General features: G+C 35.7%; 1 protein-coding gene across 3 annotated transcripts in view; it reads right to left on the minus strand.

Annotated features, from left to right (window-relative positions):
- LOC136033138 (general transcriptional corepressor trfA-like) overlaps positions 1 to 27697 on the minus strand; it is a 194996-nt gene that overhangs the window by 28173 nt on the left and 139126 nt on the right. For all 3 annotated transcript variants that reach the window (XM_065713775.1, XM_065713776.1, XM_065713777.1), the window contains 4 exons: positions 14449 to 14947; positions 11896 to 12093; positions 3793 to 3978; positions 252 to 378 (listed from right to left, as the gene is read on the minus strand). In XM_065713775.1, the coding sequence (XP_065569847.1) occupies positions 252 to 378; positions 3793 to 3978; positions 11896 to 12093; positions 14449 to 14947 (1010 nt within the window). The remainder of the gene's footprint in view (positions 1 to 251; positions 379 to 3792; positions 3979 to 11895; positions 12094 to 14448; positions 14948 to 27697) is intronic.

The raw sequence follows: 27697 nt of genomic DNA on the forward strand, positions 1-27697 counted from the left end.
ACGTTGTCAGAAACTAGCTGCATAAGCTGAGAAGTAAGTTTTACATGCTAAAAAATGAAGTAAACAGACTCATAGGAAAATATTTTTATAGCCTCATTTTCTTTAAGTTTTTCCCACAATTGCAGTAAGTAGCGAGATACTTCTATGTGTCAACATTGGCAAAACCCCACTTAAAACTGTGACTGGAACGCAATCTTTATTTTAACACTTCGCTCCTCCACGTCTTCTTATATATAATCTTTGGTACTAACCTCGGGCTTTTTAACTTGTTTTGCAGACCAGGATGGTATACCAGCATCATGTCTATTCTTTCTAAGTTCTTCTTCTCTTTCCTTTGCCAGTCGAATCTCTCGCTCAATAGGAGTCTCTTTCTGCTCTCTAAAATAAAGTAAAAAAGGTCATGTTGATTCTAGCTTAAAGATTATGAGGGAAAAATCTTGATTTGAACTCTCAATGAGAGAGCTCCCTCTCTTTTATTGTACTTTAAAAAACACTTTTTTGCAAGGACAAACTCTTCATCAATAAGTTTTATCAAAGATCTTAAAAAACTAGGCCTAACGCTATAGATTCTTAGATCATTTGGGGTCTTTGTCCCCCTAGGAAGGTTGTATCAACCCCGTCTCTCTATAATTTACAAAATTTGAAGCAATTACAAAATTTAGTGAGTTTACTGTCTCATCAGGTAATTTATAGAATATAAATTCAACATTCCATAAAAATTCTCACAAGCGTGTTTAACATTACCATAGTATATCATTCCCCGGGAAAGATTAGCAACTTTTCCTGGGTAAAAGGTTGCAGCTTTCTAATCTTTTATTTCTAATTTAAATATTTCTATAAGACTTAACTTTTTTAATTCACTTCAAGTTTTATACAAATATCCAATTATTCGCCATCCAGGATTTTTTCGGAAGGGGGGTATATTATTTAGAGGGGGGGGGGTGTAAGATTTTCTTTATGCACAAATTTTTTTTTATATAAAAGTTGCAGCTTTCTATTCTTTTATTTTTAATTTAAAATGCTTCTATAAAACTTAAATTCTTTAATTAACTTCAAGTTTTATGCAAATATCCAATTATTCATCAACAAAGATTTATCCAGGACTGTTTTTTTTTTTTGAAAGGGGGTGATCTTATTTGAAGGCGGAGGGGATTTATAAGTTTTTTTTAAAAATGTACAAAATTTGTTAATATGAATTCTCGCTACTTTTTTATGATTGGCCAAAAATTGCTGGGAATGGGGCTCAAAAGTACCCTCCTCCTCCGTGGATACGGCTTAGCTCACCAATACTAGAATCGCTTATAACACATTGGTCAACAAATGAACATATTAAGAAGTTCTCCAGTTTAGCTAAAAATAGTGATTAATTTACGATTTTTATTTTAGTATTAGATTATAATGAAACACACATTTCTTGGTTAATGGTTGTCTTACCGGGAGTTCAGGGCGCAAAAAAAGATATGAAGCTTAATGCTACTTCAAGCACACTAAGTTACTTAGACTAAGAATAGATGAGGGTAGAGGTAATGATAGGTAATGAGAAAGTCAATGAAATGGATAGCTTTACCTACCAGGTTAGTATTATCAGTAAAGAGAATAAATAGATAAAGTTAATTAGTGAAGATGGGAAGAAGATGTAAAAAATGGAATCACCAAAGCGCATGGTATTTTCCACATTTAAAAAGTGTCGAAGAATAGGAAGAATTCCGTAAAATAAGATTAGAATGCTGAGATATTAGAATAAGAGAAAAATAAATAAAGGAAGGTTAGAATAAGAATTAGAATAAGATATTCTCAGGTATTCGTTTAAAAGACCGTGTACTAGACAATAAGCTGTACGAAAAGTTTAGATCTATCCACCTAATTAGGGCCATTGATAGGATACTCAAGATTCCTAAGCCACATTTTAAAGATGACAGATTGACAAAGCTTGTGCTTTTTTGCCATCTGTGTAGGGCTAACGTAAAAACAGTTCGTTCCCAAATGGGGTGAGAGGAAGTCACAAGAAAAGATTTAAAAAAAATTGCAAAGTCATGAGAGGTAGTACAGAGTATAGAGTGAGGCTTTGAACAGATTGGAAAGGAGGAACATTGTCAGGAGCGGCGGTGGCCTCAGGCGGCTTGGTGCTTTGAACAGATTGAGAAGGAGGAACCACGTCTGGAGCTGTGCTGGCCTTGGGCGGCATGGAGATTTAAATAGATTGGGAAGAAGGAACAGTGCCTGGAGCTGTACTGGCCTCAGGCGGCTTGGTGCTTTGAATAGATTGGGAAGGAGGTACAGCATCTAGAGCTGTTCTGGCCTCAGGCGACTTGGTGCTTTGGATAGATTGGGAAGGAGGAATCACGTCTGGAGCTGTGCTGGCATCAGGTGGCTTGGTACTACAATTAGTTGGTAGTATTATTAGCAGTTGTTAATGGGTTATTTGTTGTAAAAATAACTTAGATACATAAAGCGTCAAATAAAGGACGAATCAATATAGATATGTTAAAAGCCCAATTTTGAATGATTGATCAATTAAATCTGGATGCCTTGACCCATTTCCACTGGTTCAATCTATCCTTAATTCTAGGCCATAGGCAGATTACCATTGAATGTTAATAGCTTCTGCGGAAATGCTCAGCGCTAGACACCCTAAACACCCAGCACCAATGCTAGATCAAACTCTCGACAAATCAATTCGATATTCGGCTACTGTTATCAACTTGAATGACATCGTGGCTTGGAGAAAAAATTTCCATGCAATTGTTGTCATAGATTTCTTAAAAGTAACTGATAGCTTTTAGCCTCATTTTTCACTTTGTTACGTCCCCTAATAGTTCATTTCTTAGGATCATCCATTAAGGCCAAGCGTACCACACGGTAGTAATAATTGGGGACACAAACATTCCCCTTCCTACTTCAAAGATATCTCGCAAGTTCTAAGACACAAAAAACTTTTCTAGAACACTTTTCTAGACCTAAGCCAGGGCTCTTTGTCACTACTATTAAATCTTCGAAAAATATTTACTTATTTAGAGATATTTCTTGGAATTTCCGCCTTGATTTGGGTAAGAGTTTCCAATTAAAGAATGTTCGAGATCACTCTTCGTTAAAAAAACCTACTCTCGTCCAGCTTGATTATATCACCTTACAAGTCCAGCATCAAACCCATCACCAAATATGGATGTCCACTCTATGCTGGTGGTCCACTGTTGGTGGCAACCCCTTCAAAGCACGCAAAATAGGGTTAATATGGCTGGCTGTTCTGCACCCCATAACTTGCTCCAGTCTTTTAGTCGAAAGCTTGACATGCTTTTCTGGACGTTCATTCATTTTATAATCTCCCATTTTCTGCCCAGTCCTCGTCAAACCTTAAAAACCGACACAATTTATTCCAATTGACCCAACTATCATGAGCCGGAGACACTAAGAACCAAATTTTCTTGAGGGCATTTTTTTCGAAGCATTTTCTGTTTAGTCGTTTAAAAAAAGTACAGCAGATACTTACAGCCTCCAAGTGAAACCAGGCAAAGGAGTATCGACATGTCAGATACCATGAAGTATATTGGGTTAAGGGAAGCTGAACCAGTTTTTCTCCTCATTTTTATCTTTCGTTAAGAAGATTAAGTCCTTGTGTTCGTTGAGCGTGCACCAGAAAAATGCAAACATAAACCAATGATTGTACAGTTTTCTTTGCCATAGAAGAAAAAAGTGTATTTGTCCACTGATAAATTTGTTTGCCACATTTTCCGTGAAATAGTTCAATGAAAACAGGACTTTACTTTTATATTTATTAATTTTTTTTTAACTTACCTCTGAAAAGTGGGAATCGAAGATGGTTCTTCACCATCATCAAACGGCTTGACGACTACCCGACGGCGTTTAATATCAGCTAGTTGGTTGACAGGAGGGTATGCGGGAACATCTCCCGAGCTGTGACCTGAACTCAAAGACTCGAGAGACTGTGACTTTTGAAGATTTTGTGGGGTATCTTCACGACTGAAAAATAATTGTTTATTGCATATTTTGATTTATTCGGACAAAGTCACTTTTTTTCTTGTTGATAACTCCATTAAACGCTAAAACATCATAGACATGTTTGGAAACCTTAAAAATTAGGCTAAACACAGGAAAACACAAGTCAATAAACAAAAAGCCATGGCAGCTGCAATTTGTGATTTAGAGGAATATAAAAATAAGCAGAAAAAAGACACAGCAGAACAGAAAAGTAAAAAAAAAACACGAAAAGGAATGATAAATGATAATAGAAAAATAATGTCTAAAAATAAAATGCCAAATCAGCACTAATCATTTTCTATTATAAGAGATGATGAGTAAATAGGATGTTCCAGCATTCATTTATATTCGTAGCTACGAAGTTTCATCTTTCTAAGATGTAGGTAAAACACTTTAGTCTTTACCCTAACTTCACTTTATGTTGATATGAAAGTGGTTTGAGAATTTGGTTTCAAAGTTAATCTTTTTGTTTATTTTCAACATATATTGCTTCTGAAAAATTGCACGAAAGACATTACTGCAGATGTTAAAAAAATGGTAGACCACGCAAAAAAAAACGGATAGAAAATGTGAAAATTCTAAAATATTTAATGAAAAACCAAATGAAACGTAAAATATATGCATGGCACCTACAAAAGAAAACTTAATAAAATTGCTGCTAAGAATCGATCTTATTTTGGAAAGCAGTGAAACTACGCAGCTTAATACTTTCACATTGGCTTTCCACTTTAGCTTGACTGCTTACACTTTGGGAAGCAGTGAAACTTCGCAACTTGATGCTTCCTACCGAGCATCAAGTTGTATCAAGACATATGCCAATATCAAGACATACGCTAGACAATAACAGATTTAGCGGGGCAGTGGGTAAAAAGCTAACTTTAACAACAGCTCAAAGGGTGACACCCTGTACTAGTGTTGGAAAGGGACACAAAAGAATGTATATATGCGTGCTTCTAGTCTTCCATATCTATGTGAACCCAGTTCCATACAGAAAAATGAAAACTTGGCATACATGATAAAATAGAGGAAAAATATGTAACAAAGGCATGTGCTATCTGATACATACATGCGCACATCAGGGAGGAATTATGTAGGGCTCCTCCATGAGACTGGTCCGAATGACCTGCATTTCGTAGAAAAAATACTGGTCTAAGCATACAATGTTTTGTTTATATTAACCCTAACGGAGAGACAAAATGGCTTGACTCTCCCCCCCCCCTTTGGCTCGGTCCCGTGTCTTCCGCTGGTCATATGTTTCCTGCAGACTATTCGTATCTTAAAACATGTGAAACATCAGAGTTGCTGATGTCTTTCAGAATTGCTTCTCAGTATTATCAACTGAACAATACAAACAATTCAAGATAGGAAACGATAGGAAACAGGTAAATTTATGTTCATTTTAAATTATAACGTTTCATTTTACTTTCAGTTAAAAAAATAGCTTTCCTTCATTTAATTTCTTGAGAAGGACTAAATAAAAAAACAAGTTTTTTTTAAATGAAAGTAAGGAGCAACATTAAAACTTAAAACGAACAGAAATTACTCCGTATATGAAAGGGGCTTTTTCTCCTCAACGCCTCACTCTTTACGCTGCAGTTTGACTCTTTCTCTTAACTCTACTTTTAAAACTGTAAGAAACATTAGCGTAAAGAGTGGGGCGTTGTTGAGGAAGCAGCCCCTTTCATATACGGAGTAGTTTTTGTTCATTTTAAGTTTTAATGTTGCTCCTTACTTTCATTTTAAAAAAAACTTGTTTTTTTTTTCATTTAACTTCTGGACGTTTTTGAATTAATGCATGTTTTGATCTTGGCTCTCCGAACATAAATAATTAAAATGAAATTTGCATATTAATTGTTTGCAATTTATTGGAAGGTTTTTAGAAAAAAGGAGCAAGGGAGGAGGCCTAGTTGCCCTCCAATTTTTTGATTACTTAAAAAAACAAATAGATCTTTTAGTTTTTTACAAACGTTTTCATTGGTAAAAAATATACGTAACTTACGAATTAATTTACGTAACGAACTTCTATATTTGTATATTTTTATTGCATGTATGAGGCGGTTCAACCCTCGTCAATACCTCGCTCTTTACCCTAAAGATTAAATTTTGTCCCAATTCCTTAAGAATGAGCTCTCAATCACATAAGCCGTAGAATAAATAGTTGAAATTACTAAAAATACTTTAGCGTAAAGAGTGAGGTATAACGAGGAAGTAAGCCCCTCATATGCGTAATAATTTTTGTTCGTTTTAAGTTTTAATGCTGCTCTTTACTTTCAGTAAAAAACTTATCATATGTATTTTTTCATTGTTTTTTAAGTAATGCTAGAAAATCCTACGCCCCTTTATTGAAATTCTCTTCCCCATGACAAGTTTCTCCATGGAAATATCCTCCCACGTAACCCCACCCCTCAAATCTCCCCCCTAAACAAAAAAAATCCCCCTGAAAGCGTCTGTACACTTCCCAGTAACCAGTACTATATGTAAACACAGGTCAAAGTTTGGAAATTGAAGCCCCTCCCACGGGGACTGCGGATGAGTAAGTCGTCTCTAGGACATAGTTATTAGGTTTTTCGACAATGATGAATAAAACGGCTATCTTAGAATTTTGATCTGGTGACTTTTGGGAAAAAATGAGCGTGGGAGGGGGCCTAGGTACCTTCCAACCTTTTAGTGACTTAAAAAGGGCACTAGAACTGTTCCGTTAAAATGAGCCCTTTTGCGACATTCTAGGACCACTCAGTCGATACGATCACCCCTGGGAAAAAAACAAAAAAAAAAAAAACAAATAACACGCATCCGTGATCTGTCTTCTGGCAAAACATGCAAAATTCCACATTTTTGTAGATAGGAGCTTCAAACTTTTACAATAAGGTTCTCCGATACGTTGAATCTGATGGTGTGATTTTTGTTAAGATTATATGACTTTTAGGGGGTGTTTCCCCCTATTTTCTAAAGTGAGGCAAATTTTCTCAGGCTCGTAACTTTTGAAAGGTATAACTGATCTTGATTAAACTTATATATTTAAAATCAGCTTTAAAATGCAATTCTTTTGATGTAACTATTGGTATCAAAATTACATTTTTTAGAGTTTCGGTTACTATTGAGCCAGGTCGTTCCTTACTACAGTTCGTTACCACTAACTGTTTGATGGTCACGGGTGCATTAATTCGTTTGTTTCGTTTCGTTTTTCTTTTTTCTCAGGTTGATCGTGCCGGATTAGTAGAGGTCATAGAATATTGGGAAAGGGCTCGTTGGAGTGAAAATTTTGACTTATTGTGGCTATTTTATCAAAAGGAGACAGTGCCAAAGTAAGGAACCTATTTTTTTGTTTAATGATTCAAAACAAAATGTTGATCTAGGTGGAGTCATAATACTATCAAGCCATAATCTGGGAGAACTTATGGTATTATGGTATAAAATAAACAAATAACAACTACAAAAAAAGAAAAGTCAAAGAAGCGAGTGAAATAAAAGAGTCTCGGTTCTCCTCTTTGCGCACCAATTTGGAATGTGTATGTAATACATCAAGATTCTATGTTTTGACATAAGAGTAACACGACAAAAAGTTGCAGAATCGTTTTTGTCACAATGCCTAGAGAGCTGATATGTTTTTTTTTTTTTTTAAACAATTTTTTTTTAAAGTTGTCACTTCAAGTATTTGAAAGGGAATTGGTAAAATAAATAAAATTTTAATTGCCAACTGGCTACATTTGTTGTATTCTAAAATATTTTGAGAATATCGTTATAGTCGAATATCGTTATACGTTATAGCGTAAGGAGCGGGTTACTCAGGTATGCGGGATATAACGAAATATAACATATGCTTCGTAACATAATGTATTTGTTAAATAACATAGCATAATGTAATATATGTTTTTTTATGTACCATAATTTCTGTTCGCTATAAATCAATGTTGCTCTTTACAAAAAAAGAAATATTTTCAAAAACTTGAGAAAGAACTGGCCTTTAAAATTAACTCTGATAAGTTTAAAAACTGTATCCTACTTGACCTTTTATCTGCAAAGTTCGCTTCACCTAATGAAATATGAAACAGTATTTTGTTTAAAAAGAATTCCCCCATTTAAACCACAATTCTGATTACTTAGTGAGTCCTAAGGAATATTTCTTCTATTTAATTAATAGAATTTTTTCTCCTAAAAGGAGAAAAAGGTTTTCACATGCAGGTCTCGCTAGACTCCAATTTCTACAGATGTCGAGTTAGACACATACCCAAGCCCAGAGGTTTAGCCACACATAGCACGTGTGAACGTTACTTTAAGCACAGATGACAAATGTGGGGACAGTAGAAGCTTCCTAATTCCCAGAGTTCTGGACTCTTGAACTCGGTGCTACACTGTTACTTGTTTCATCAACATATTACATTTTACGCGAACTGCAGGTGAGTGGACGCAAAGGCTACCCAGATATAGGTGTATGCACGTAAGTCTTGTTAGACATATATGAGAACACCGCTTAAGAAAATTTATATTCTAGGACAATTAGAGAGAGGTCCGGAACAAAGGGGGTCTAGAGTGAAACCCCGTGGGGCAGGCAGTGTGAAAAGAGCGCCATTAATTGACCAAACTGATAAGTTTTTTTTTTAAGTAAGAAAAGGAAAAAACGGAAAAAGGCCACCGTGAAAAAACTTAAGGGAGCGGGGTCACCCCGCCCCTGGATCCACCCCTGATCAGGAAATTTGCAGGCACCAAATAGTTTGTTCATTGGTGCTAATAATTGGACTAATAAAGAAGGGGATCTGCTTTCACATAATTCGCTTTCGCGGAATCCACTTGACACTACAGATTGTAACCCATCTACTTTTTTAAACCTCTAAGGGTAGTACTAACTATACTAGGGTAAAAATTCAATCAAGGAACACTGAATTTTCAGGCTACAAAGCACATAATTTAAAACGAAACAACTGTTTTTCATTGTATTTTTTGTTGGGAGGGGGACTAGTGCAATTCAAGCTAATTCATCTTTATTTACATTATTTTACTTATATAGATTCCAAGTATTCTTATAATACTTAATATAATCATTTTTAACATAAACTTAACGTTTTTATAAAAAAAAAAACTTCTAAACTAGGGAAACATCGAGAAAAACACTGGATTGTAGCTAAGCATCGGCACTGCTACTGTTTTTATTTCTGTTTCTGTTTTTGTTTAACTTGTTTCTGTTTTTCCAAAAAAAGAACAGAAAAGAGGAACAGGTTACCTTTTTTTGACAGAGCTGTTTCTGTTTCTGGTCTTTTCTTTTTATTTTATTTCTGTTTCTGTTTTTATTTCTGTTTCGGTTTTTGTTTAACCTGTTCCTGTTTTTCCAAAAAAAAAGAACATAAAGGAGAAACAGGCTAGCTGTTTTTATCGTTCTGCTTCTGTTTCTATTCTGTTATTTTTTTTATTTTTTTTTTCATCTGTCTTTTTCCGTTTCTGTTCGTCTGAAAAACAGAAACAGTGTCGATGCTTAATTGTAACTAGGCATGACCTACCTATTATGAAGGGGAATCAGAGGATTTTTCTTTTGGAGAGGGACGCCTATATAAACAAGAGGTTTTTGCACCGTAATTTCCAATTTTCTAAGGGGAATACTTAGGACTAATCTCATGAGGAGAAGTCTTCCACTCCTCTAGTTGCAGGTACTATTACATGATCTCTCACAATGGCATACATTAGGAAATGCAGGCTTAATCTAGTTTTTAAATGTAATAATTTTACAACTTTTTAAAGTTTTGTTGTATTCTTTTAATGACAGATACAATTTTAGGAAATCTTCTCTTACATATTTTTTTTTTTTTTTTTTTTTTTTTTTTTTTTTTTTTTTTTTTTTTTTTTTCTACAGAACCAACTCTATGCTTCTAGCTACTATTGTATTGGCATAAAAAAAGACTTGTATAAGAATTTTGACATTATAGCCTCCTGGATCCACGCCCCATGAAATGTTGATGGCTCCTCCCACTCCTTTCTATAATATTACCTATTATCTCATGCTCTGATGAATTCCCCCTCTTCCTTCCTTAAATGACCATCATTGAGTATGTGCCCATCAGATAGCATAGTATCGACCAAAATTACTCTTTTTTTATCAACCAATCAATCGGAAAATAGGATGTAACAATTTCATAAATATGGTTTTGAAGCGGTCGAAAGCCTTTTACGCTTGGAGAAAAGGCAACACTGGGTGGCAGATTCTTTATTCTATTCAAAATAAGATTTAGAACTAATTTATATTTATAATCTACGTTCAAAGTACGGTGTCTACTATTCAATCAAGGGCCCTGGATAGCCCCTTTCTGAGGAAAAAGAGGGTTGGTAGCCTAGACAGAAGAGCTTAATTGCAATAGATACTGCAAATTCCGTGTTTTTTTCCGGGTTACTACCAAATTTGCTTAGAAAAATGAGGTCATTGACCGAGACACAGAAGATCATCAACCATTCTTTATTTTATGAAGCAACGTTAGCTCTAAAGAAAACCAGTCTTCTGTGTCGACTAGCTGCATGCAAAACTAGTAATTATTTATCTAGCTTCGGCCTCCTTCAAGGAGTTTTTGTCAGTGTAAAAGTGACAGCTGCCAGGACTAACAACATATCCTCGTGGGAATATTTGAGTTGCTTTCTGCATATGAAAAAAGTAGATTTATCCAAACCCACTTCTGAACCCAAGAAGAAAGAAATTTTTCCTGATTTTAAATTAAGATCAACCTTAGACCTTCACAGATAGGCTGACGCTTGAAAAGCCTATTTGATCAGCCTTGCAAGAAGTTGCATAATTAAATTTTCGTAACTTGTAGAGGCTATTAAACCATCCATTGTGTAACGCTGAAAACCCAGGTTGGTCATTTATAAGCATTTCATGCGCAAAAGTGTGTGCTGAAATAACGGAGCGCATAATTTCTGAGAAAATTAAGTAGAAATTTGTCTCGGAATGATTCCATGATAGGAGCAGATCGTGGAAATTAGTAAAGATAATTGAAGAATACTTCAAGCATGAGCATTCTAAAAGAAACAAAGTTCTTAAGATTAGCCCATTTCAAAATTTCCGTGTAAAATTCTCGTCGAAAATTTAGGCCCAGAAGTAACCACCTTTTTCGCTTTTAACCATCTTTCTTCCTTTTTTACACCAATCTTCATGGCGTCAGGTACACCAAATGCTTTATACGCCACTGTAATGATTTACTACTGGGCCTTTACCCAAGTTAACGATTAAGTTTTAAACATTTATTGAGCCCTCATTTCAAGGGATGAACCGATGGCTTTGATGGATATTATCATAAATAAAAATAAATCACTTTCAGTGGGGTTCAAAGGCACATTTAACTAAAATTCCATGCCTATGCATATCAGCATTTATCCAGATATTAGCGTCTAAAAAGGAAACATGAAGAAAAAAAGTGGAGAAGTAGCATGGTGACAACCGAACCTTCCTGATTGTCTAAATTTCTAGTCTTAGATGCAGAGTTCTAGAACTAGATGATTGGCTTTAATCAGTGTCGCATGATACCTTGTAAAAAACAGCGTAGCCATAAAAGTGAAAACGGGCCGGAGGCAACAATTTTCGAGCGAAAAAAGCTTATGGTGCAATTTTCCGATAAATTTGCTTTGGGAATAGACTAATTTGGAGAAGTCAATGCACAAAACCTTAAGAAAGGTATTCAAAGGGCACAAATGCCCCCAACTGGTAACACTGGCTGTAATTCTTTCCAGAAAAACATTTAGTTCTGCATTTTAACGGCATTTGTCTAAACAACAATGTCTGACCAGGTAAGCATCAAGGCGTGGAAGTCTAGCAAGACACGTGGATAAACACCATTTAAAGAGGCGGTCATACTGAAGTCGTGTTTTCTATACTAATATAGGTCATTGGAATTATAATCATAAGATTTTAGAAAGTATACAGACCTTTCTCTTTCTTCACTTGTATTATCATTATCAGAATAATGTCCTTCGTCAGTAGTTGTTATAGATGCAAATTGGTCATCTAGAAGATTTTCCCGCGATGAAGAAAGATTTTGTCGCAATTTTAGTTCTTCTTCTCTCCGTTTATAATCCTCGATTTCTTGACTTATTAAAACTTCTGCAGATTTGTGCTTATCAGATCTGAAAGAATAAGAGTAAGAATAAGAATAAGAATAAGAATAAGAATAAGGTGGTCAGTGGTTAGGCTGCTCGCAAGTTCGACAGAATAATTTAGTGTTTTACAGTTATTAGCTAAACTCTTCGCAGGGTAAAGAATCAGGAATTTTTCGACGGTCGTTTTTCAGGCGATGGAGGCAAACTTGTCACATCAGCAGAAAATATAAAATAGGAATCAAAGAAAAACAGTGGATGATTTTACTTAGATAGCAAAAAGTCCCTATTTCAACATAACTTTTTATTTCAATTATGATGGAAAGGTGATATTTGTCGTAACTTGTGTTAGGATTAACTACTGGTAACCCCTATTATAATTCTCTACCGTTCCTAGTTCACATAAATAAAAAAAAATCAGCTGAAAGTAGATAGCAACATTAAAACTGAAAATGAACAGAAATTATTACGTATATGAGGAAGAGTTTGTCCCCTCCTCTTCATGTCTACCTCGCCCTTCATGCTAAAGTTGTTTAGTGCTTTAAAAAGCTTCTCATTGCTCTGATTAAACAAATGTTTCAGGAAACGTACTCAATGAATTGAGACAAAAAGTCAATATTTTGCGTAAAGAGCTAGGTACTGAAAAGGGGAAACAAATCCCTTCATACACAAAATCATTTCTGTTCGTTTTAAGTTTTTAATATTGCTCCTTATTTTCATTCGGAAAACTTTTTTTTAATTTCTTATCGTTTTTTAACAATGCCGGGAAATCTGACTGCTCCTCCGCGGAAAAATTCCCTTGACAATTCAAACACGGTGAAAATTTACCCCAGACAATTACCATTAACATCTCCACATGGTAAGACTGAGTCGGTAAAGAGAAAATAAGACAAATAAAAAGAATTTCGTATTGGAATTTTAGAATCCCTCATTGTAAAATTTCCCCTGAAAAGCTCACCTCACGGGAACTTCCTCCGCCATGAAAAATTCTCTCCTCGGAAAAACACCCCAGAAGAAAATTCATCTTTCACTCCCCGAACCAAAAAATGTATGCATACTTCCCAATAACAAATACTATAGCCCATTTAAGTAATGGATAAATTTCATAACTTATAGACTCTTCCCCAGGGGCTGTGGAGGGATAGTGTTGTCTCAAAATACATAGATATTGGACCTTTCTATTATGTTGAACAATATGGCTATCTCAAAATTTTGTCGAACAATTTTGGCGAAAGGGGATTGGAGAGGGGCTAGATGCCCTCTAAATTTTTGGTCACTTAAAAAGGCCACCAGAACTTTCAATTTCAGTTCGAATCAGCCCTTTCCAAATATTCTTGGACCATTACTTCGATACGATCACCCCTGAAAAAAAACACACAGCATCCGTTATTTATATTTGGGGGGGGGCGAAAAACACAAAATTCCAGATTTTTGAAGATGGGAGCCTTAAACCTCAACAGCAGGGTTCTCTGATATGCTGAATCTAATGATGTGATGTTCATGAGCATTTCTTGACTTTTAGGGGATGTTCCCCCTCCCCTTTTTCGAAAATCCGGCAAATTTTCTCATGCTCGTATCCTTTGATGGGTAAAACTGAACTCAATGAATCTTACATATTTAGAATTAGCATAAAAGGCCAATCCTTTCGATATCTCTAGTGGTATCACAATTTAGTTTTTTTTTTTTTTAGTTTCGGTTAGTATTGATCCGCGTCGATCCTAACTTGCAGTTGTTTACCACGAACTATTTGATTCATGCTAGTATAAACGAATAAGTTTACAGGTTGTATACTAATGGCCACCTATTTAGCCCAAGGAATAATTTGGTGGTGCTTATCGTGATAAATCAGTACATGTCTATTTCCTTGTTAGTGATTTACAATCGACGTATTAAGTTAGGATAGACTACAGGATGTGCTTTCGCAAACTCCTTCCGATTTTTTTTTTTTCGTTCCACCATCAAAGGTTTCTGTAAGGTTTCTTTACAGATGTTTGCCAGCAGTCGAACTCACAGAATAAATATTAAATTTCAAATATGGTTGAACTGAATAGGCAAAACATTATTAGGGCTGATTATATACTACTCTACCATTGATTGTCACAATTGCTGATGCCATCGTTTTAGATTGTTTACCAACACTGGTATTGCAATACGCGTGTACTTGACCTATGCCGCCGTGCAAAAAGTAGGGTAGCACAGTAGCAGTTTTCAAATTTGTGGACAGATTTTGTCTGAAAGTAATATTTTTACATACAAAAGTACTTTTTGCTCAAAGAAAAGCTATCAAAACACAAGTTGTGCTGCTAAAGTTTTGGCAGCTTTTGGAAGTCTGCTACTGGCAGGTTTGGAACTTTTTACACACCTGGAAGTATGATAGTTGCTCACCTGGGAAATTCCAAATTCGGTTTATTAATTGTCTTGATAGTCTTGGTAGTGCTCACTGATGTTTTTCCACTTGCTATTGCTAAATTCTTTACCGCAAGTTCTCTTTCAGCAAGAATCTGTTTCTCTCTTTGTTTCTGCATTCTAATTTCCTTCTCGATAAAAGTTTCTGTTGGGTTATCTGTATTTTTAGCTATTTCGATTAAGCTTTCTGATTCTTCATAATTCATTTTCTCTTCACTTTCATCATGACACATATAATTCTTCTTCGGTTCTTCTTCCGGTAGCAGATCGCCGACACTTATGAAAGAATCATCAGGAACATCAACGAGTGGAACAGATCCAGAGGATGTTTGTGATATTGGTGTGTCTGCTCTGGGGTCATCAAAGCCTGGAGGTGGGGAGAGCGCATCTTTTTCAAGGCTGTTTGCTATCATTTTATTTTCCCAAAATGTTTTTGTGTCATTCTTCTGCTGAAGAATCGAGTCAGCGATAACCTCTCCTGAAAGAAAAGACTTATTTATATAATTGATCATACTTCGCGTAATTTATCTCATTGATCAAAAGGCAGATATCGTTAATAAAATTCAATTATAGCATTGTCTTAGAAAGAGTGCCGATTTAATCCTAAAAAATATTATTGGTAATAATAGTAACAAGGATGGCAATTCTTGGTCATGGAAATTGTTACTATCCTAGCGCGTCACGAAACCGAATCAAGGACAGATGCTGTTTCGATCTCCGCAGGTCAGGCTCTCTAAGATGAACATTTCTACTCTTTCTATCACGAACCTTTCTGAAAATTTTCTTTTACTGTCAATTGAGCTTCCTTTATGGTGATGAATTATATGTTTTTCTCTTTCTTTCATGGCTCTTTTTGTATTTTTCTTTTGCAATGAGTCTATAAAGTCTAAGTAACTGCGCATATTCGATCCGGTACTGTTTTACCAGACCATGGAGTAGAGGGACGGGGAATGACGGAACAAGTTTGTTTTTTTAAACTTGGTTAGTAATTTACATAGATGAATTTATCGAAAAGTAAGTCAATTATTTCTATTTGAAATATTTCTATTAGGTTATTAGGTTATTTCTGTTAGAGGTGTCTTCGACAAAGAGTAATTCCTTCAACTATATATAGTACCTTTACTATATACAGCTTTAAAGTACCAAGGACATAAAAAATCCATATTGTAGCTACTATAGTAGGCTACTATATAGTAGCTTTATAGTACCAAGGACATAAAAAATCCATATTGTAGCTACTATAGTAGGCTACTTTATAGTAGCTTTATAGTACCAAGGACATAAAAAATCCATATTGTAGCTACTATAGTAGGCTACTATATAGTAGCTTTATAGTACAAAGGGGATAAAAAAGATATATTGTAGCTACTATATAGTAGCTTTATAGTACCAAGGACATAAAAAATCCATATTGTAGCTACTATAGTAGGCTACTATATAGTAGCTTTATAGTACCAAGGACATAAAAGATCCATATTGTAGCTACTATAGTAGGCTACTATATAGTAGCTTTATAGTACCAAGGACATAAAAAATCCATATTGTAGCTACTATAGTAGGCTACTATATAGTAGCTTTATCAAACAGTTCGTGGTAACGAACTGTAGTAAGGAGCGACCCGGCTCAATAGTAAACGAAACTCTTAAAAACGGAATTTCGATGCTATAAGATATATCAAAAGAATTGGATTTTTATGCTGATTTTAAATATATAAGTTTCATCAAATTTAGTCTTTGTCATCAAAAGTTACGAGCCTGAGAACATTTGCCTTATTTTGGAAAATAGGGGGTAACACCCCCTAGAAGTCATAGGACCTTAACGAAAATCGCACCATCGCATTCAGCGTATCAGAGAACCCTATAGTAAAAATTTCAAGGTACAATCTACAAAAATGTGGAATTTCGTATTTTTTGCCAGAAGACAAATCACGGGTGCGTGTTTATTTGTTTTTTTTTTTGTTTTTTTTCCCAGGGGTCATCGTATCGACCAAGTGGTCCTAGAGTGTTGCAAGAGGGCTCATTCTAACGGAAATAAAAAGTTCTAGTGCCCTTTTTAAGTGACCAAAAAAATTGGAGGGCACCTAGGCCTCCTCCCGCGCTCATTTTTTCCCAAAGTCAACGGATCAAAATTTTGAGATAGCCATTTTGTTTCGCATAGTCGAAAACCATAATAAATATGTCTTTGGGGATTACTTACCCCCCACAGTCCCTGGGGGAGGGGCTACAAGTTACAAACTTTGACCAATGTTTACATACAGTAATAGTTACTGGGAAGTGTACCGACGTTATCAGGGGGATTTTTTTGGTTTGGGTGTGGGGTTCAAGGGAGGGGGCTATATGGGAGGATCTTTCCTTGGAGGAATATTTTATGGGGGAAGAGAAATTCAATGAAAAGGGTGCAGGACTTTCTAGCATTACTATAAAAAAAAAAAAAACAATGAAAATATAAACATGAAAAAGTTTTTTCAATTGAAAGTAAGGAGAAGCATCAAAACTTAAAACGAACAGAGATTATTACGCATATGAGGGGTTCTAAAAATACTTTAGCATAAAGAGCGAGGTATTTAGGAGGAGATAAATACTTCACTCTCTATGCTAAAATTTTTTAAAGTAATTTCAACTATTTATTCTACGGCCTTTCTGATTCAGGGGTCATTCTTAAAGAATTGGGACAAAACAAGATTTAGTGTGAAGAGCAAGGTATTAACGAGGGGACCAACCCTCTCATATATATAATCAAAAATATAAGAATATAAAAGTTTGTTACGTAAGTTAATTCTTAAGTTACGTTTTTTTTTACTAATAAAAACATTCGTTAAAAATTAAAAGATCTAGTTGCCTTTTTAAGTAACGGAAAAATTGGAGGGCAACTAGGCCTCCTTCCCATCCCTTATTTCTCAAAATCGTCTGATCAAAACTAAGAGAAAGCCATTTAGCCAAAAAAAGAATTAATATGCAAATTTCATTTTAATAATTTATGTACGGAGAGCCAAAATCAGACATGCATTAATTCAAATACTTTCAAAAATTAAATAAAAAAACAAGTTTTTTGAAATGAAAGTAAGGAGCGACATTAAAACTTAAAACGAACAGAAATTACTCCGTATATGAAAGGGGCTTTTCCTCCTCGACACCCCGCTCCTTGCGCTAAAGTTTGATTCTTTCTCGCAACTCTACTTTTTAAAACAATAAAAAAATTTAGCGTAAGGAGCGGGGTGTCGAGGAGGAAAAGCCCCTGTCATATACGGAGTAATTTCTGTTCGTTTTAAGTTTTAATGTCGCTCCTTACTTTCATTTCAAAAAACTTGTTTTTTTTTATTTAGTACCAAGGACATAAAAAATCCATATTGTAGCTACTATAGTAGGCTACTATATAGTAGCTTTATAGTACCAAGGACATAAAAAAGCTATATAATAGCTACATAGTCGCTTTACAGGATACAAAAAACATGTATAGTACCATGCACACAAAAAATCTCTTTCTGTCCCCCTGGAGCTATCTTAGGTCTTTAATACCCGAAAACTGCGATTTTCTAATCTTTCGGCAGTTTCAAAATAATGAAGTTTTTAGGGCGATATCATACTCTTGTCAGTGTTTCCATATTCAACCGTAAAAATAAGTATGCCAGACTAATTCTTTCTTTATAAATTTATGTATAAAGAAAGCACGTATTTACATATAAAGAAAGCACAAAATAAAGTAACTCGTATGTTTCAACTCCTACCTCGAAAAAATCTCTTAACTTCCTCCCCCTTAAGTTTTGAACGTGTATCAAACTATGTTTACGAAACTTTTCTAGTAATTATTTTCCAAGTGTAAAAATACCATAAATTACATGAAAAAATAAATGAAACCCAAAATGAAATTACAATAAATAACCAATTCAAGCTCAAAACAAGCAAAAATAAACATGAGTAGGCCTGACAATCAACCATTTCTTTCTCAAGGTCAGAACATAATTTGGATTTTGTTGAAAAAAAAAAAAAAATGACCAAATGATGCGTTTGGGGAGGGTTATAACCAGCGACACAAAGTCCCGTTGTCGCTGGTTATTTGGTTTTGGTACGAAGGTTAATAGTGTGACTCTGTAAGCTCAGCCAGAGTCGACCCAGCTTTAAATGGGTACCTGGAGAAAAACCGAGGGGAAAACACAGGATGCATCGGATGACCTACCCCCAACCACGCATTGCACTTCCAGCCAAAGGCATTGAACCAGGAGATCGGTACCTGCGCAACGCAGACCATGGTCAGCATGCACAATTTTTTTTTTTTTGGGGGGGGGGGAGAGGATAACTAGTCGAAACGCTGTAATTATTATGATTTTTTCACCATTTAAATACAATATACATTATTAAATGCATGATTTATATACTGTAATATAATTACAGTAGCGCATTGCACTTCCGCCAACCACGCACTGCACTTCTGATCGAAGGCATTGAATCAGGAGATCGGTACCTGCGCAACGCAGACCATGGTCGGCATGCGGAAAAGTTATTTTTTGGGGGAGGGGAGGAGGAGAGGGTAACTAGTCGAAACGCTGTAATTGCCACGATTTTTTCACCATTTATATTCGCCCGAAAATACAAACATAATTACAGTAGCATATATGTTTTTAGCAAGGGCACTTCTAATAGGTTGTCTATAATCGTCGATCGAACTTTGCAGTAGACAAGCAGAAAGTTATCAATAATTTCGGAAGCATGTTCTATTGATAATTAAAGTAAATTGTGGTGACCTAGTAATAACTCAAAACTGGAAAACTAAGTGAAAATAGGTCTTTTATCAGTTGTTTAAATGGATGTTCACTCAACGTTTTAAATCCATTGTTTGTGATTTGATATTATATTAATTACGAACCCCGTTATAGTTACAACAATGGTAAAAGAAACGGAGTACTAATTAACCATAAACTAAGGTTGTTTCTTCATGGAAAACTAAAATTAAATTTTAAATGAAACTCTGTCTATGGCATCTAATCACAGACAATGTGCAAGCATACCAGTGATTTAAAGCAACAAATTAATGATCATTATAAGTAACACCAAAGACAAAATTACGAACAAGAATAGAGCAGTGAACCATTGTCGAAAATTTGTAAAACTTCAACAAGTCAACGTCAAAGTACGTTAGTGGAACATTAATTAATTAATCAATGGATCCACTTATGCAGAACTTAATGATTATTTACAGTAAATTAGTATGGTAATACCCCAAAACAGAAAAATTAGCCAGCCAATTAACCTCCCAATTACTGAATTGCTACTCAGTTAACACACAAATAAACATTCAAATGGGGATATGTCCATTTATTAGACACTCAAAACAGATACAGAAGTCTGGATATTTCGACCACACACACAGCAATCGTTTTCTGTATAAATATGTTAGTTTTAATTTTAATGCTTTAGTATTTCTGCTGATGAAGATCGCTGTATATGTGGTCGAAATATCCAGACTTTTTTGTCTGTTTTCACTTTCCATTAATAAATAACTTTCCAATAATCCCCCTTTCAAGGGGGAAAAGGGGGACTTTTCGTCCTTGAAAGCTTGTTTGTTCGTCATAGAAAGGCAGTGTGGTCTTGGAAAAAAATATCTAATTTAAGGTATTGCGTTAACAAAGACAAATGACTGACTTATGAGGTAGAACAGAGTTATCGACACTTCATCCCATCTTCACAGCTCAAGGATCAACAGTCATAAAGTAGCAAAAACAAGCAATCAATCAATTAGTATATTAATTTACTAATTTTTGATCTAGTCAATAAATAAGAATAAGGGAGCGCTGCATTACCTACACTTTTCCAAATTTGCACAACCCCAATGGCGCTGCACATAGGCAGCTACGTTAGGGCGGCAGCAAATGATTAATCAACGCAAGATCTTTGACCGAAGTCAAATGCCATACTTACGAACTAGAATAGCAGAGTAAAGCATTGTCCACAATTTATCCGATTTTCAGAACTTAATGTGCAACATGGAGGAAGAACCACATAAAAGCAAAATTGAGTAATCAATGAATTAGTCCATTAGCTAATTAATTTTTAATCTAACTAACAAACTAGAATATCATAATGTAGGATTGTCAAAATCTACCAAATTTACAACTCAAATTCAAAACACAATAGTGAGGAGCAACCACATCTTAGCGACACAACGTACGTCAAATTCCGCATCACTGAAGTGCTTCAAGCAGCAATTAAGTCAGCAGGTGAATGAACGACTTGATGACTTTGTAACAGTTATGGGAATTTTTTGGGCCAGGTCGTGTGAAGGACTTAAGTTTTAGGGCAGAGATTTTTTTTTTTAGTTCTTCAAAATATGAATGGAATATCAAAGTTGAAAGGGCATGGCACCAAATTTAAGAACGTTACACAATACACGTGAACGAATTATGATAAAAGCAATAAAGAAGCGGCAGTAGGAAGACTTCTGTAGCATTTAGAAATAATCATAAATGTACACAGGTCAAATCGATAAAAGGGAGAGATACTTACTGTTATAGCGACCATACTGTTGTTCTTGATCTGAGTAGAAACCGTTTTCTCGGTTTTCTCGGTGCATTCGGTGCATTCGGTGCACCGTTTTCTCTCTGCATGCGGAGATACTTAGCTTAGTCTTAGTGAGATAAACTACTTTGCAGGTATATTTTAATTAAATATTGAATCTAAAGAGTAGTTTCGGCACTTAATATAATGCGTTCTGGGTGGCCTGCTTTCTACAATTCTCTGTTGTATTTTCCATGATTTTGTAACTAAAGTATTATATTTTCACCATACTATGGTATATTTCATTAGGATTAACCTAACTTCATTTCTTGGGCGTGGTCGCTGTAACACGTAAGTACCAAGGGAAAGTAAGAGCGGATGTAGAAATTTTTTTCAGGGTTCCAAATAAATAAAATAAATAAAACGGAGCATTATTACAAATACAGAGAATTAAAGAAAATAATGAAAATCATGACTTTATGAGGGACTCTGAACCATAGGCCTAGCTCTGTATACGAGTCTCGGGGAAGAGGGCTATACGAGAAACCCAATGGGAGAGGGTCTAAGTCCCCCTCTTCAAAATATAAACCCCCAAAAATATCAATTCTCAGATTTGTGGTCAACCTTTGCATACTCCCAAATCGAAGAAGCAAATACGATAATTCTGCTCTCAGATGAAGGAGTGCTGCTTTGTAGTTCCAAAAAAAGAAAAAAAGTTAAGCAGCCCATGTTAATCAAGAAAACCAGCAAGGAATGATCTAGAAAACTCCCTCAAAATTGCTCTTTCTCCTTACTATGGAACTAATCATCTTTAGGTTATGATGTATAATTTATACGGTAATTAGCAAAATATTTTAGCATTTTGTTTTAAAATTATGATCCATTTTATGCAATCAAAAGAGCAATTTTGGCCCAAAAAAGTCCAAAAATATGAAATTGAGCAAAAATCCTTTGATAGCCGAATACTCTATCATTTAAATTTTCTGAATCGTCAAAAAGTAACAAAAATGCGCATAACAACTTATTTTATGCATTTTTTAAAAATCATGAACACGACCTTGTATAGGCCTATATGCAAAATATCTTCTTACTCTGTGATTGTCTGTAAATTAGAAGTGGACGAGACATATCATTAAAAGTATGATTAGTTTTTCATCAAGCCTACTGAGTACAGCCTATAATCCTTTTAAGCATGAGACACAAGCGAAGAGTAACTAATACTAACGAAAGGGAAGCACAAAAAGCTATAAAGCGACACCGGAAACAGGTGAGAAAGCATTCAGTTACGCTCTGGCACACGAACTACCTATTTCCTGTACATATGCACGGGCTTTAATGGGCCCTACCCTTGCATCGTTTACTAATCATAATGACTTGATAACATTTGTGATGCTAAACATGGCGTGAATACAATAATGTTAAGATTGTTGCTAAAGAAAAGGATATTGCAAAAAGAAATCTTTGACAGTGAACTTTAAGTCAGGTTCCGGAGTCGGTAACCCTGATCGCAATTGCGGAGTTATTAGTCTTTCGAAACTGGTGACGCTATTTGAATGGAGGGCCGTTCCTGGGTTTAAATAATTTATCGGTATTTGATAATCTTCGGTATTCAACCAGCTCTTTGATTTCTGAGAGATGATGGAAAATATATTTCATAAAATTTAACTTTCACAATAAATGAAAACATTTCGGGGCAAAGCGCACGTCTGGCCTCATTAAGATGTTTGCAAATTATATTCTTTAAGGAACACTAATCTCCCAATTTTTTTTAAGAATTCCACCAAAAATCCCCAAAACTCTTTCGTTAACAATTATGTTTTGTGCAACTTTACTGAAATGCTCCATCAACAAAGATGGCTTGAAAAAAAGAAAATGCGGAAAAATGAAGTTATCATACCGTGTAGACTCTTTCAATTCAAGGGACTGTTCAACTAATCGAAGTTTTTTTTTTAAGTTTTGTTTAAATCTTGAATATAAACCATGTTCGATTTGTTCCGTTCAGCCACAGGCACAGTTTAGATATCAATATACAGTTATGAAAACTCCTATCTTGCCATGAGAAGCTTTTGGTACAGAGCTCTGAACTTGGCACCTCCTCCAAGCCCGCGCTCCGACGCATAGATCGTACTACACCACCATAGGTGGGAACGCAATTTTGTTTTGTTACATACACAGCTTAGATACCAATATTGGTATCTAAGCTGTGCTATCAGCTGACAGTTTCCTGTCTCCAGCCGCTAGCATAGCTACCGCGCACTGTGTCCCAAAAATAAATCGAGTTGACTGTATTGGTATCTAAGCTGTGGCCAGAGGCCGACATTTAGACTGTTTTTCACCAAGCTAAGGAATTCTTTCGTCGTTCTTCCATCATCCAATATCCTCCATCATGAAATCAATATTGATTCACGAAAATATGTCTTAACGAGAGGATACGGCAATTTGCTTCGTTACATAGAGCACAAGTCATGTCGGATTCTTTATGCTGGTATGTAATACCAATATTAACATACTACAAACCAAACTTACGATTCAGTTCTTTTTATTTGCTCTTTTGGCCAAGCGACAAGGCCAACTAGGAAACCGAACGTTAATTGTTGATAGTACGTCATTTTTCATCAACAAACATTAGTCTCACCTCAAATTGAAAACTTCACCAAAGTCTACAATAGAACACGGACATATCGTCAAACACGAAACACATGGCCATAATTGATATTTTCATAGTTCTACCTTAGACCGAATTCAGGTTTTCGTAGGAACAGTTTCTTCTTCGAGGATTAAGTAAGGAAGAAAATTGTAATAATTACAATGTTCAACAGGATAATATTGCATTAATTGTAGATTGCTTTAATTAATTAATTATTTAATTACTTTAATTAATCATTTGATTATGTATTTTAGTTATTTGATTATGTAAGCATACAATGAAGAAAATCGTCCGGTAGTCTTTTTGAGCTGAAGGGGGGAGGGGAAGAAGTAGCTGTGCTCCCTAGGTTTCCCTTTAGATTTTAAGGAAATATCTTTTGGGGGGGGGGGGGTATTTTCGATGAAAAATAACTTTATTTGGTACTTTCATTGAAAAAACTTAAAAGTAAGACAAACTTGACTCCATCTCTAGACATTGAAAAGTACATTTTCCCCCTCTAAATTTCTGTGAATTAAAGCCACTGGATAATTAAACCATTGTGTCTGACCAAATGTAACCCAATCCCACATGTCTTCTGCTAAGCAAATAAACCCCAATTAACGGACCATTTCACACCTACTGAATTTGGCCGTCGTTTTCAGTAAATGTTAAATTATTGCATAATTAAAAGTTTGAAATCCCAGCTAATGCTGGATTTTAGTTAAATTATATGTTATTGGAAGAAATTCAGTCGTTTTTTTTTTAAGGAACCGGAGTCACATTATTCAGTTACTAAATCCTGGTAACCCTAATAACAACTATTTTCAACTTTGGGGGCAAAACGAATTATGATTCTTGGTAAAAAAAAAAATAAAGCGAGGTAAAGAATACGGCAATGGACTCCACAGCTCATACCGGTGGTGCTAACCTCCGTTTCAAGGCGATTCAGTTAGGGGGTTTGAGCCCTCCCCCCAAGATTTTTGTCTGACTCTTAAAAGGTTATCAAAAATGAATATAGAGACGTTTTTGACGTCTTTTTAAAGCTTTTTACCCCCCCCCCCGCCCCCAAAAATTCACCCCTCCCCTTAAAAAAATCCTAGAAGCGGTCCTAAGTACAATGTTCTTGTGCTCCAGTACACCCTTCCAGTTTACCTTCCCCTGATTTCTCCAGGTGGCTGTTTAGAGATGGTTTAAATCAGGCGGAGCCAACAGAGTCATGCCACTTATCCCCTTTCAAAGCCAAATGGCCGGTGAACCAGGACTCGAGCCCCTATCCTCATGGACAAAGAATTTCATGTCTAGCGTGCTAACCACTCGGCTAAGAGTGGTAAAAACGCAGCATGCATAAATTTGAAAGATATTCGAAGATTTACAGAAAGGTCTATACAACCAGTGGGTACATACGCTTCGGAGGACCCTTTCTTCTGTCTAACTCACATTTAAAAATGTGCGGAAAAAAACTCTTTGCACTGTTGCCATAAGTAGTGACGCCATAGGCACTTTAAAGGGAGCCCTATCCCAGGATTTCACGGAAGCACTATCTTGTCATTTCATGACAGCCAGCAGGTATTAATTACGTCATGTGGAATGTCTTCTAAGATATACAGGTGTTAATTGCACAATTGGAGTTGATGGTTACGCAATCTTGCGTGACTTGATGGATTTATTGGGAGTGACGCAATCTCGCGTGATATGCTAGACTTCAGGGGCCCGTGTGGAACCTGCACTTGTAACTGAGCACGAAACACACGTGGGTGCTACGTAATGACGAGGGAGCACACGTGGGTGTTACGTAATGGCGGTGCAGACGTGAGATGGCACGTAACGGCAGTACACACATGGGATGTGACAGCGTCTTAGACTTGAGTGTTACGTAATGACGATGGGGCACAGATGGGTCTTAGGTAATGACGGCGCACACGTGACTATAACGTAATGAAGGAAAGACACGTGGAATATTACGTAATGACTGAGGGACACGTGGGTGTTGGCATGTAATGACGGTACACACATCGGTGTGAACCCAAATGGCACGCCATCTAACCTAAATTAACTAACCTACCTTGTATAGTCCCCCTTAAACCTAACCTAACCTAGTGTAAGTTCCATGAATACAATAAGTTTCACGAGGAAAAAATTAATGTACAATTTTCACGAAGAGAAAAATCAATATGCAGCAAGTTCCACGAAAAAAATCAGCACGCAACAAGTTCCACGAACAAAAACCAGCATGGAACAAGTTCTACGAATTAAAATCAGCTTCACGGGGAGAAAAATAAAGGTAAAAGTTTCACGAAGAGAAAAATCAACATGCAACAAGTTTCACGAGCAAAAATCAGCACGCAGCAAGTTCCACAAACAAAAATCAGCATGTAACAATTTCCACGAACAAAATCAGTTTCACGAGGTAAAAAATCAATGCAAAACTTTCACAAAAAGAAAAATCGATATGCAACAAGTTTCACTAAGAAAAAATCAGTATGCAAAAAGTTCCATGAACAAAATGGGTTGCAAGAGGAGAAAAATCAATGTGCGAGTTTCAAGAAGAGAAAAATCAACATTCAACCAGTTTCACTAGGAAAAATCATCAAACAGTTCCTGGTAACGAACTGTAGTAAGGAGCGACCCGGCTCAATAGTAACCAAAACTCTAAAAAAACGGATTTTTCATAACAATAGTTACATCAAAAGAATCGCATTTTGATGCTGATTGTAAATATCTAAGTTTCATTTTTAATCGAAATATCTTAATCGTTTAAATATCTAAGGGTTTAGACTTACCCATCAAAAGTTACAAGCCAGAGAAAATTTGCCTTATATAGAAAATAGGGGAAAGGCCTCTTAAAAGGCCTTTTACTCATTGCATCTCATTTTGCATTTTATCTCATTGCATCTTAACGAAAATCACACCACCAGATTCAGCGTATCAGAGAACCCTGCAGTGGAAGTTTCAAGCATCTATCTTCAAAAATGTGGAATTTTGCATTTTTTTGCCACAAGACAGATCGTTGTTTGTTTTTTTGTTTATTTTTTCCCCAGGGGTGATCGTATCGACCCATTGGTCCTACAATGTCGTGTGAGGGCTCATTCTAACGGAAATGAAAAGTTCTAGTGCCCTTTTTAAGTTACCAAAAAAATTGGAGGGCACCTAGGCCCCCTCCCACGCTCTTTTTTTCCCAAATCAAAATTCTGAGATAGCCATTTTATTCAGCATAGTCGAAAAATGTAATAACTATTGCTTTGGGGATGACTTACTCCTCCACAGTCCCCGTGGGAGGGGCCGCAAGTTGCAAACTTTGACCAGTGTTTGCACATAGTAATGGATATTAGGAAGTGTACAGACGCTTTCAGGGGGATTTTTTGGTTGGGGAGGGGTTGAAGGGAGGGGGTTATGCGGGGGATCTTTCATGGAGGAATTTGTCATGCGCGAAGAAAATTTTCATGAAGGGGGCGCAGGATTTTTTAGGATTTTTTAGCTTTTTTTAAAGAACAATAAAAAAATAAATATGAAAATGTTTTTTCAACTGAAACTAAGTACTAGCATTAAAACTTAAATCGAAGAGAAATTATTACGCATATGAGGGGTTCACCTCCTCCTAATACCTCGCTCTTTACACTAAAGTAACTTCATGAATTTCAACTATTTATTCTACGGCCTTTGTGATTCAGGGGTCATTCTTAAGTAATTGGGACAAAATTAAAGCTTATTAGCTTTAAAGGTATTGACGAGGTGGTGAATCCCCTCATATACGTAATAAAACATACGAATATAGAAGTTCGTTACGTAAGCTAATTCGTAAGTTACGTACTTTTACTAATAAAAACTTTCGTAAAAAATTAAAAGTTCTAGTTGCTTTTTTAAATAAAAAAAAATCGGAGGGTAACTATGTCTACTCCCCCGCTATTTTTTCTCAAAATCGTCCGATCAAAACTATGAGAATGCCATTTAGCCATAAAAATAAATTAATATGCAAATTTTGTTTTAATTATTCATGTGTGGAGAGCCAAAATTAAAATATGGCTTAATTTAAAAACGTTCCGAAATTAAATTAAAAAAACAAGTTTTTTTAACTGAAAGTAAGGAGCGATATTAAAACGAACAGAAATTACTCCGT

Source organism: Artemia franciscana, chromosome 11, assembly GCF_032884065.1.
Source record: "Artemia franciscana chromosome 11, ASM3288406v1, whole genome shotgun sequence".
In the NCBI taxonomy this organism is placed as follows: Eukaryota; Metazoa; Arthropoda; class Branchiopoda; order Anostraca; family Artemiidae; genus Artemia; species Artemia franciscana.